The sequence below is a fragment of the Mirounga angustirostris genome, unplaced genomic scaffold (genome assembly GCF_029215605.1).
Source record: "Mirounga angustirostris isolate CCGP_5_RB_7025 unplaced genomic scaffold, mMirAng1.0.hap1 SCAF_1, whole genome shotgun sequence".
Classification (NCBI taxonomy): Eukaryota; Metazoa; Chordata; class Mammalia; order Carnivora; family Phocidae; genus Mirounga; species Mirounga angustirostris.
In genome coordinates, this window is record NW_026991709.1 from 196,956,347 (window position 1) to 196,968,480 (window position 12,134).

At 58.8% G+C, this 12,134-nt stretch overlaps 1 protein-coding gene across 1 annotated transcript; it reads left to right on the top strand.

The window, feature by feature from the left end:
• On the top strand, window positions 1-5,277 carry CISH (cytokine inducible SH2 containing protein). Its single transcript, XM_045862274.3, has 3 exons — window positions 1-160; window positions 3,218-3,438; window positions 3,685-5,277. The coding sequence occupies exons 1-3, from the start codon at window positions 141-143 to the stop codon at window positions 4,215-4,217; spliced, it is 774 nt and encodes a 257-aa protein (XP_045718230.1). The 5' UTR covers window positions 1-140; the 3' UTR covers window positions 4,218-5,277.
• The last annotated feature ends 6,857 nt before the right edge of the window (window positions 5,278-12,134 follow it).

Below are 12,134 nucleotides of genomic sequence, written 5' to 3' on the forward strand. Positions count from 1 at the left end.
CTCTCAGTCCCAGTCCCAGCCCGCCGCCCGAGCGCCCAGGGAGCCTCCCCTGCGAGCGAGACCTGCGCCCACGGGCTCCCTCCAGCCGCCGCCGTCCGGCCGAGCCCCAGCTCCGGAGCTGCTGCTGCCGCTGCCGGGACATGGTCCTCTGCGTTCAGGGGTAAGCGCGGCTCGCCGCCCCCGCCCGGCCTCTGCGGCCGCATTCGGGAGCGTACCGCCTCGTGCTCGCTGCCGGCCAGTGAGAGGGCTTGACGGGTCGGAGATGACCGAGTGCGGAAGGACCTCGGGGTGACGACAGGGAGCGGTGACAACACCGTCACTACCTGTCCTCGCACTGTGGGTGGTGAAACTGGGGGTCGGCTGGCGACGGGAGGAACACGGGGTTGCCTAACCCTGGGTTCTGGCTGGAGCAGTTGAACGCCCGCGAAGCGCGTACTCCAAGACGTGGCTCACCTGCCCAGACCCCCTCTGGGCCCAGAGCTCTCTACCCTACCCTGCAGGCCGCAGGGCCTACTGGTGACCTTGGGTTAGCCCCTGCCCCTCTCTGTCCCATCATCCGCTGTTCTGCCACCGGCTAACAATTAGGCTTTTCTTGGGAAGCCAGCCTGAGATCCATGGCACCCCCCAGGTTGGCACCTGCTGACCAGCAGCTCTTGGAAGAGCCTGAGTTTGGCCTGATTTTACCTGTGGTACCCCCACAATTGCGTCACCCCTCCTCTCGGCCCAGTCTGGGATCCCACTGTGAGGACTTGGCTCCTGCCTCCCTTCTCCAACTTTCCCCAAAGATGGGGGTGGGGTGGGGGCTGATAAGACAGAGTCTTGGCCTCAGCTGAGCATTCTTGGTACATTCCTTCTGCCTCAGCATCCCCCTTCAACCAATAGGTCTGAAGTTCTCCAGACTGATCTGACAGGAACTCGAAAGCTCCAGGGAGAGAGAAAGGAGAGATGAGTGAGTGTCCACACCCAGGGAGAGCTGGGTGGCCCAGTGACTGTTGTTATCAGAACTGGCATAGTACCAAGTGAAGAAGGGTAGAAGGTGGGGCAAGGCTGAAGTGCCCCTTGCCCTGAGCCGTCCTGTTTCCAGGGAGGCAAGCTAGGAAGATTGTGCTACTATACTTTTCGCTGATTGTCTCCAGCATCTCCCTCCTCTGAATTTTGGACTCCCGAACACCCCCACACCCTTGTCCTCAGGACCCCTCCCCCAATTCTGGGGTCCCACATTCTCCTTTTACTTTGTTCCAGACGAAGGCCCCTTGGGACCTCAGGGCCAGTGTTCGGTGTCAGGGAGCAAGATTTTTAAGACCTCCAAATACACAGCCACAACCCAGCTGGTGCCCTCCTGGGGTAGGGAGCAGAGATTCCCAAATGTAGGTTTCAGCTGCTGGCTTTGCTTGAGGGGCCCACCCTCAGGGCTAAGTACGCTCCCCCGGCCTGGGTCCCCAGTCAGGACTCACAGGCGGGGCTCCGCAACAGGTACACACACATACAGGCACCACCCCTGGAACACACAAGCCATGGCCCTTGCCATGACGATGACAGCTGTGGACACACCCCTCCTCAGGTACAAGTTACTGGCCAGGAGCTTGCAGAGAGCACTACAGAGACACCATGTTGACCCTAGAGGTGCCCACACCCACAAGGGTCCTGCTGAGCTGTCTGGACGTGGCCACACTGGAGGCTCTGGCCTGAGTGGCTAGCCTGAGCTGAGTTCGGGGACCCAGCAGGCAGGCCACCAGCTGGTTGCTTAGAGCTTGGCCTCTGTTGCCCCCAGTAGGATTCCAGAGCACCCGTAATGCACCCAGAGTGGCTGTGGAGAAGTACTACGCAGACTATGGTGGACCAGGGTCTTGTGACCCCTTCTCCGCATTTGTTAAAATCTTCTAACGCTCACCTATAACCTACACTGTGAGATCTGGCTCGTCTGCCTGCGTCCCACCAAGGCTTCTGTCCACCTCTTCCCGCCTCCTAAGAAGTCCCTGGCACTGTTTACCTGTGCTGTCACCTCTGCCTGGAGGGAGTGCCTTCCCCCTCCTCCTTCCTTTGGCCTCACAGACTCAGCTCAGGAACAGGCAGACCTTGACCCCCCATGACACCCTTTGCATTTATGACTTCGGGTTATAAGTCCTCCTTGAAGGCAAGGCCCATGGTTTTGTTATCTTCGTGTCCTGAGGCCCAGCAGGGGACCACACCCAGAACTGAGGCCTGAGGATGTATTTCCTGAGGAGTGAGGAAGGACCAGCAGTCTCTTCCTTGGGATCCAGGGCCCATGCCCCTCACTCCCGGGAAGCCCCAGGATCACCATGCTGGGTGGCCTTCCCCTAGAGAAAGGCTACTGCTCAGATTGGGGCTGGCTCAGCAACCCAACTCTAGCCACCTGAGAATATGGTATAGCCAAACCCCGCAGGACCTGGACTGGTAGCATCCCTCATTAGGGGGTGGAGAAGCTGACAGCAACGTTCGCACAAGATCATAAAGCCTAGTAGGGCTGGCTTGCCAGGGTGGGAACTGGAATGTGGTGTGAGTACCCTGCCCTTTGCGGGAAGCTTATGTTTGTGGGAGGTGGGACTTGCCAGTGCCTTTAGAGGTCAGTGTCCACCCCAGACTCCCAGCTGGGAGGAGAAAACAGGATGGGAGTCTGACCTGTTTGGGGAGATTGGTCCAGCCTCTCAGCCCTGGCCAGTGTGGACCTAGGTCCCTCTGACAGATACTTCTATCCAAGGGGAGGTAGCATGTGACCTCAGGCATCCTACCATAATTTGGGGGCCTCTCTGGAGCACCCCATGAAGGCCCAGGCCATGGCTCAGGTGGGACCAGTGCCATCTAATCAGCCCCCCTCAGCCCACAGGGCACCAATGGGAGGCTTCTTTGCACTGGATCCTACCAATGGCGGGGACACCAGTTGCCCATCCTGAGCTAGAAATGCCTATAGGGAATGATCTGTGTTTTCGGTTGGTACGCAATAGAGAGATTAAGTACTGTTCAATAAATGCAGGAGGGTGGAGAAGGCTCTTTCAAAAGAGAATCACCACCTGGGGGAAGCCATCAAGGAAGCTTCTGTGGTGACAGCTGGGAGGTGGTATGCTGACCTCATTGAGCCCACAAAGGGGACACTGAGATGGACTGGCCAGAGGTCATGTCGCTGGTCCGGGGCACAGGGGGTCTCTGGAAATAGGGCGAGCACAGGGCCTCCACTCACTGCCCATCCACCCTCTTCTAGACCTTGTTCTCTGCTGGCTGTGGAGCGGATCGGGCAGCGGCCCCTGTGGGCCCAGTCCCTGGAGCTGCCCGAACCAGCTATGCAGCCTTTGCCTGCCGGGGCCTTTCTGGAGGAGGTTAGAGAGGAGACCCCAGCCCAGCCAGAGAGTGAACCCAAGGTGCTGGACCCTGAGGAGGATCTGCTGTGCATAGCCAAGACCTTCTCTTACCTCCGGGAATCTGGTGAGTTTGAGGAGGGAAGCAGGCCTTGTTCTGGCAAGTCCGGTGGGAAAAACTTAGCTCTGTCCGTTGAGTCTGATCTGAGAGACATGGCCCTGCCCAGGAGAGTCTGATGGGGGAGGTGCAGCGCTCCCCATGGAAGCATAAAGGGGGAGGCAGAGTTCTGCCCTGCCCTGCCCGGCCCTATGTTGTGCCCCCCAGCCGAATTCCCCTGTGACCAGTCTCTCGGCTCCCTCTCCACTTGCCTAGGCTGGTATTGGGGTTCCATCACGGCCAGCGAGGCCCGGCAACACCTGCAGAAGATGCCAGAGGGCACATTCCTCGTCCGCGACAGCACCCACCCCAGCTACCTATTCACACTGTCGGTCAAGACCACCCGAGGCCCCACCAACGTGCGCATCGAGTACGCCGACTCCAGCTTCCGCCTGGACTCCAACTGCCTGTCCAGGCCGCGCATCCTAGCCTTCCCCGACGTGGTCAGCCTGGTGCAGCACTATGTGGCCTCCTGTACCGCCGACAGCCGAAGTGACAGCCCTGACCCTGCGCCCACCCCGGCCCCGCCTACCCCGAAGGAAGACGTGCCCGGCGACCCGGCGCTGCCCGTGCCCGCAGTCACGGCCGTGCACCTGAAGCTGGTGCAGCCGTTCGTGCGCCGAAGCAGCGCCCGCAGCCTGCAGCACCTGTGTCGCCTGGTCATCAACCGCCTGGCGGCAGACGTGGACTGCCTGCCGCTGCCCCGGCGCATGGCCGACTACCTCCGACAGTACCCCTTCCAGCTCTGACGCACCCGAGCGCCTGCCTAGCCTCACCCGGCCGTACCCCGAGGGGACAGCGGCCCCAGCTGGACTTGGTCTCCCGCCGTCCCTCCTCCGGTCAGCCCGGTGACTACGTGCCCCTGAGCGGCCGGACCAGGAAGAGCCAGCAGGAGCAAAGGCTGGGGGGTGAGGGGCAGGGAAAAGCATCCCACAGCCGGGAGGTCAACCCCCGCCCAGCTCCCTTGTGGCTCGTTGTGGAGAGCCATGGGTCAGAAGAGAGGGAGACAGGCAGGACCTTGTCTCACCCTGTGGGCTGGGCCCAGGCCCCCACTTGCCCGCTATGACCTCCTGAACTGTGTAGACTTTGCCGGCCCTGGTTTCTCAGTCCACAGGGTGGGGCGGGCCCCCTCCTTCCAGCCACCCTGTCTCGGGATGGCGGCCAGAGGAACTGAGGTTGGCAGTGACCATCCCCCAATGGGGGAACAGGCCAGGCTGGGGGATGGCAAAGTTATACAGTATTTATTTATTTATTCTCCTGGGGTTGGTCTCGAGGTGAGCCAGCCCCACCTCTCTGCCCTGAGCCCTGAGTGCTCTGGAGACCCCAGCTCTGCCCCAGCTTCTCTGGTTCCTCCTTGTGGAGAGCCCCATCCTGAGACCTGTTGCTGGACCCGAGGCAGTTCTGGATATCCTGGCGCTGACCCACCCACCTGTGAATGTGTCCCCTCTCTTCTGCCCCCAGCCCTGCTTTGGGAGGGGGGGTAAATGGACAAGAAAATGGAGCCAAGGTGTCAGTGCCCAGCAGAGCCCGCCACTCACCCCGTCACAGGGCAGAGCCCTACCTGCGCAGGGCTGGTCTGGCTGGGCCCCGGGTCTGCTGGGCCCGCTTCCTGCCCAGGAAGGCACCTGCACATGAGAGGGAAAGGAACACGTATCTGATAAGACTTTATAAAATAATTATTATTATAACAGGCAAAACCCAGTTCAGTAGTCTTTTTTTCTTCTACTGATTTTTTCTGTATCGACAATAAAATTGTACTTTTCATTTAAGGAGCCCTCAGTGGGTCCTCTTTTGAGTTCTGATATACAATTTGTCCCATTTGATATTATTATTATCCCCCACTTTACATCTGGGTCAGCTGGGGCCCAGTGACCTTATATGGCTGAGCAGGCCCTACTAGGGGACCCACTAAAAGTTGGAGGGGAACAGGGAGCAGGCTTCCTCTCCTGCTACCTCTTGTTCCCCTTGGAGAACGGGAGGCAGGAGGTGAAGGGCAGCGGGACTGCCTGCTGGGTCACTGCCCAGGCCTCTGCCAGCTGGGGGTGGTGGCAGCAGACCACCCGGCCTGAGAGACGTGTAAACAGGAGATGTCAATTAAAGACTGAAAGTGGAGGATCCTGGGGGAAGGGTGCTATGGGGACACCCACTCCTGGAGGCAGTGTCTTTTGAGATGAGGCCAACAGAGAAGTCGGGGCCAATCATTTCGGGAGAAATACAGGGAGTGCAAAGGCACCAGGGCGTGACCACAAGGAGGTGTGGGGAAGGGTCATTCTGTGCGGTGGGGCAGAACAGTGGAGCTGGGGATGGTGGCCAGTAAGCTGGCAGGGTCTGGCCTGAGGTGGGACCTGGAAGGGTTCTGGCACAGGCTAGTTGGGGTTGGGGGGACCCCTCTCCTCTCAGGGCCCTATACCCCAGAAGTAGATGGAAGAGCGATTAAAATGAAAATACTCTCCATCATCTGATGGTCTGACTTTGTAACACTTCCGTATCTGAAATTCCACTGTGTCCTGAAGTTTTCTGCACTTTCACTTGAATAACTCACAGGAAAGCTCTTCTGAAACTCATTTATAGCCTTCTAACCCTTATTTTAGAAATAGTTTTAACCTTCCTGTTTTCTTGGGCTTTAGATGATTAGAAGGGACAAATGCTGGAAGACTGAGAGCAGAAAGGTATAAGGAGCAGTATACTGATGACAGGAGGAAGCAGGAAGGGATAAAAAGCCAGAACTGTGGAGGCACAGAAATTTGTGGGCATGGAGATAGTTCTAGCAAAGAATAGAGCTGATACTGGATGAGAGTGAATAAGAGGTGAGTGAAGGCTGACTTTACTGGGACTAGTGCCCAGGCCCAGGTGCCCAGCCTGGCACCCTCTCTGTTGCTGGCTGCAGGGCCTGACAGCACGCCTCCTCCAGGTCACCATGACCCTGCCAGGGATATCTGCTGTTCCTCATTGCTCCAGCCTGGATCTCAGCCCCTTTGTAACTCCTCTGTCTGCTCCACCCCCAGATCTGAGGCACCCGATGGGTGAGTAGTGGACACAGAGGGGCCAAAGGCTGGGTGTTCCCCACTTCGTGCCACGGCCTGGACAGAAAGCTCCTGTCGCAGGAGGAGGCCCACAAACTCTTCATTGTCTGTGGGGGTTGGGGGGTGGCTCAGGGTGCCCGCCAGGTGCTGGCAATGGACGAGGGCTTTGCACCTCATGCAGTCCTCGCCACAACTGTGGGACTAGACCTAAATATGACCCATACTCCACGGAGGAGGAAACTGAGGCCCAGAGGGGGCAAGGCACTGGCTGGGGAAGTGAGGCACAGAGCAGAGCTTACCTTGAGGGGTCCCAACGGCCCCCTGCCCCTGGGCTGCTACATGAGCTAGCAAGAACAGGCAGCTGGGGGTGCGCCTGGGTGGCTCAGTTGGTTAAGCGACTGCCTTCGGCTCAGGTCATGATCCTGAAGTCCCGGGATCAAGTCCCGCATCGGGCTCCCTGCTCAGCAGGGAGTCTGCTTCTCCCTCTCCCACTCCCCGTTTGTGTTCCCTCTCTCGCTGTGTCTTTCTCTGTCAAATAAATAAATAAAATCTTAAAAAAAAAAAAAAAACAGGCAGCTGGGGTTGGCAGCTTTCAGGCAAATTGATCTTAGATGCTGGGTTTATCCCCCTGTGTCCTCGAGTGCTCAACCAGTGGGGTCAGGAGAACTTTCTGGAGGAGGCAACAGGGGCAAGGGCTGGAGGCCGGGCCCTGGAGGATTCCACCAGGCCATGGGGAGGTGGGTTTGGAGAATGATCCCACGTGATATCCCTCCCTAGACTCATAATAGCCTTCCGGAATGACTTTGGGACAGAGATACCACCAGGCCATCCAGATTTCTCTCATCAGTGAGGTCTTACTGGGACGTTTCTCCCATGATCACCAAGTGTCCTGCCACCCCTAGGATCATCAGTGCCCCTGTACCCAGGCTCAGCTTTTAATCTGCCAACTGAGTAAATCTCTCTGGGCCAAGGCCGAACACGAGTCTGGATCGGGCTGGGGGCAGAGCTGGGCAGCTTGCACTCTCAGGCGGAAATGCTCCCAGCCTGCACAGCGGCCCACAGTGAGGGGCAGGGGCAGGCGCTTGAAGTAAGTCCCGACCAAGAAAGCAGGAGGATTCTGGGGACCTCACAAAGGCCATCTTCCTCCAGGAGACGTGGAACCTGTGCAGGCCTGGGCAGTCCCTTCACACCAACCTGTTAGACCAGTTTTAAACAAAGCAGGTTCTAGCTTTGCCAGAAACTCAACAACCTCTCACGGTGAGTGAGTCCTCACCACCCCGACTGCACGGTGTGGGCCTTGCTCCCCAGCTTAGGCAGGCCACACGGCCAGCCGCCCGAGGGGTCTGCCTAGCTGCCCTTGTGCAGCAGGCTGAGCCTCCCACATCTGAGACTCAAGAAGAGGCCCTGGAGGTTTAATCCTGGCCGACAGGACCCCACCCTGGTCTTACCCCGACCGCCCCCCTGCTGCTCCAGTTTGGATTGTGTGCCATGCACTTGGTTCTGGGGAGTCTCCTTCAACCTCACTGACCCTGAGAAAATTCCTGGCTGTGAAGTGAGAAGAGTGACAGGGCCTCCCTCAGAGAGGACTTGGGGAGCCTGAAGGATTTATGTGGTGATGCTGAGGAGAGCTGTTACAGCTGTCATTATAACTATTCCCTGTCCATCGTTTTTGTCTTTTTTGAGAGGAGGGCTGGGTGTCGATGTCTGCTGAGGTCCCCATGGGGCTGCAGGGGAGCTGGGCTGGCACCACCTGGAGCTAGAAGTGGGCCCTCTCCCCATTAGCTCTGCCCTCTAAGCCCAGCCCTCCACCCTCAGGCGTCAGTTGCCAATGACCTTGGATTCTGGTCCTTGGTGAACAGACCCCTTGGTTGGTCTCTGCATGGGCTGGGGTGGAGGTGTGGCCAGCTCTACCTTCTAGCAACTTCTCTCACAGTAACAGTAAAGATTAGGCCATTGGCGACCCTTGCCCCAGACCCTGGGGGTGATCTCCTTCAAGGCCTGTTCCTCTCCCGGCCCTCAGTGGTCTGCGCCCTCAGAGGTGAGCTACAGGGGACAGAGGTGAGCTGAGCAGGTGCCTCTGGGTCTGCCCCATTTCAAAGATGCAAGCCTGAAACCTAGAGAGGCAAAGTAGCTTTCCATAGTCACCGAGAGGCAGTGGGCATATGGGCTTGGAGCCCAGGGTTCTGAGTCCCACGCCAGGGCTTGTCGCCTTCCCCCTAGAACTCTTGAACTGGAGTCAGCTGCCTGCTGGCTGGCAACTTGAAAAGCCTGGTTCATGGCGCCTCAGACTCGTCCAGACCTGGACTTTTCTTCCCGGAGCCTTAGTGTCCCCATCTAACAGAAATAGCGGTAGTGCCTGTGCCCCAGGGTGGTTGGAGAATAGCTGGGTCTGGCTTTGGGGTAATGTGGAGTGAGTGGAATGATGCTCACCTATGAGCCAGAGGAGATGAGCTAGGCCCGGAGCAGGGGGAGCATTTTTGGTGTGGCCAAAGCTTTATGCTTAATGGAAAGATAGTTGCTTCCATGACCCTGGCCTGGCTGAAGCAGGCAGGGCCCAGAGTGCTAGAAGTGGTCTCTGAGGGCCGATGGAACTTGGGACTGCCACGACTCCTCCAGACAGTCCTCTAGGACTGTTCCACCACAGTCCGCACCGGCGAGCCCCACATTGGGACGGTATTGCCGGAGGGGGAGTGGTGCCCAGCAAACGCTCCCCAGGCAGAACCCTATTCCGAGGACTCTCCCTTCACACAGCATCAGTGAACCAGACTGGGCTCTTCCTCAGCAGAGCTGGGCTCCTCCTCCATCAGAGGTGAGAATTTTTACTCATAGTCTGGGTTGGGCCAAAACTTTATTCTGGAAAGGGCCTCTAGGCCCGCAGCCTCCTCCCAAAGAGCACTTCACTGATCCCTACCCTACCCCCACCAGTCCCACCTCTGAGCAACATCACTATGAGCTTGTGTGTGTGTGTGTGTGTGTATGTTGACCTTTCCACTTGGCCAACATTCCTTTGTTTTTCTCAGCTTTTTGCGTTGATGGCCATGGCAGGAGGAGCTATTAGGAGAGCAGGTTCTCAGGAAACCTTTTCTCCAAAGCCCCAGGGACATGGAGCCCAAGGAGACACTAGAAGATGAAGGTCTATTGAAAAGAAGGTGGGTTCCCGGGGCAGTTAGAGGACTGTGGGTAAGAGACAAGGACCTCCTCACAGAGAGCACTCTGGCCCCGATGCGAGTGCCTGTGGAGGCTGCCCCTGGGCATCATTGTTGTCAGCCTGGCCAGCAAAGCTGGGTGACCCTGCTCAGGTTGCTTTATCTCTCTTTATGTCTTAAAGAAGCCAAAGTCCTGGGTTGGGTTTTTTTAAAGACTATTTATTTATGAGAGAGAGAGCTAGCAAGGATGAGCGGGGAAAGGGGCAGAGGGAGAGGGAGAAGCAGGCTTCCCGCCGAGCAGGAAGCCCGATGCGGGGCTCGATCCCAGGACCCCGGGATCACGACCTGAGCCGAAGGCAGACGCTTAATGACTGAGCCACCAAGCGCCCCCAAAGTCCTGGGTTTGCTGCCAGCGTGCGTGACCTCCCTACCCCAGAAGTGCCCAGGCTGGGTCTCTATAGCCCTTTACCTCTTCACTCAGGGCCAGCGGGTCCCTGATTGGTAGCTGTGGGCTTTGGGGGCAGTCGCACCCCTATCAGGACCTTGACAATCACCCCCTTTCTCCCCTGGGTCTCAGTGGGGGAACCAGGGCATGCTGGGCTCCAGGAGGACCCCTGGGCCTTTCAGAGGGCAGAGAAGGCGTGGTGCGGGCACCCCCACCCCCACCCAGGGTGAGGTGTTTTCACCAGAATCGGAGCAGCTGTGGCTAGAGGCCTCTTCCCAGGAAGAAAGAGCAGAGCGCCTCTTCCAAGAACTCAGAGGAGGCCCACAAGCAGGGGAGGGAGGAGTGGGGGAGTTAATTTTAAACCAAACAGACTTCAACGCTTCTCAGGAACTGGTTGCTCAACGTGATCTGGCAGGTCCCAGGCGGGCAGGCAGGCGTGCTGCCAGCTCAGAGGTGGTGGGGGTGGAGGACTCGCCCCAGAGGAGAGGCCCAGTGACCTTGAGGGAAGTTGGGCCCTGTCCTTGCCCATGAATCCGAGCCTGTCACCCCAGACCTCCACCAGCCTGACCTGACTCGCTGAGGTATGGGGTGGGGTGACTTCCTCTGTCCTAACCAGGCTAGGTGACATTATAACAGGATTAATAATATAGATGTCACATCCTTCCAAGGGCCCCAAGCCTGACCGCCCCAATCCCCTCTCCCTGCTCAGAACCTGCCACGCCTGTCCCCAGTCTGTCCCTCTGGAAGTCATTGATGAAGGCCTGCTCTGAGGCCAGAGTAAGGCCCTTGCATTTTGCCCAGAGGGTGGGACCCTGGGGTGCCGGGCTTGTGGGGGGGGCGGGGGACAGAGGGAGACGGAGGGTGGAATTGCAGCCAAATTTCTGGGCCCAAGGAGCGAGGCTCCAGGGTGTGCGGGGAGGCTCTGAGCTGAACTCACTGGACTTGCCCCCCCCACAGCGAACTGGGGTCAAAGTGCTTTCACACTCACTGACCTCCTGGCCTCCATCCCCTCTGGGCTGGCAGCCTGGCCCCCCTCCCAGTGTCTGGTTCCTACAGAGGCTCCTCCCAGGGTCCCCCCTCCTCCACTACCTCCACCAGCTGCCCAATGAGACTCCAGCAGCCTGGGCGGGGCGAGGCCTGTGTTCTAGGAAAGGATCCTGAGCAAGCACTGCCAGGAGCTGCAGTTCTTGGAATCAGCACTGCAGGGTGAGGGGACACTTCCTGGAACCTGCTGGCCACTCCAGGGAGAGAGGCTCAGAGGACAGGCAGTGACCTCGGGGAGGGGGGGGTACTGAGGCCTCCGCTTGGGTCCTTGCCTCCAGGAAGCCCTACCTGACTGCAGGTGCCTCCTGAGACTCCGCCATCTCAGCATTAAGTCTGCTGGGCCCCAGGAGAGGCCCAGTTCTGGCACGGCCTCTGCGGTGCCCAGCGTCCAGCCCAGGAATAGGTACAGAGTGGACAACCAGAAACAGTAGGGGAAGAGGGGGGGTGCGTGGGGGTGGGGGGTGGGGCAGCGTGCGGTGTGGGCACACAGGTGAAGGTGGGATGTGCAGCCAGGCTGGGAAGGGCTAAGGAGAGTAGGAGGGAGAGCAAGGTGGGGTCAGCGGGGCCAGGCCTGGTTCGCAGAGTTCCCCTTCCTGAGGGACAGACAGCCTCTGGCCAGCACTCCTGTCATTTGTATAGGCCTTTCCCTCAGATCCCTGTCCCACTGTTGGGGAACAGGCCTCAGCTTTTAGCGTCAGGCCACGCAGAGTCGTCCCAGCCCAGTGCCCAGTTGTGCAGCCTTCAGCCCACATCCAGCCTGTTGGAGCCTCAGTTTCCCTGCCTGGGTAATGGAGAGGAGATGCTACAGGGCCCCCAGGAAGGCCCTGGGGACTATGACCCGGCTCTGGGACAGGGTTGGGGCCCAGCTACACTTTGCGGGTGTGGCTCAGTGTTCCCAATACGGGGTCCCAGGATCGGCACCGTCAGAGCAGAAGCCTGGAAGTCTGGCTGAGGGGGGACTGAGGGCAGGTCAGGATCGGCACAGTGGGCAAGTAAGGGCCTCCCTCC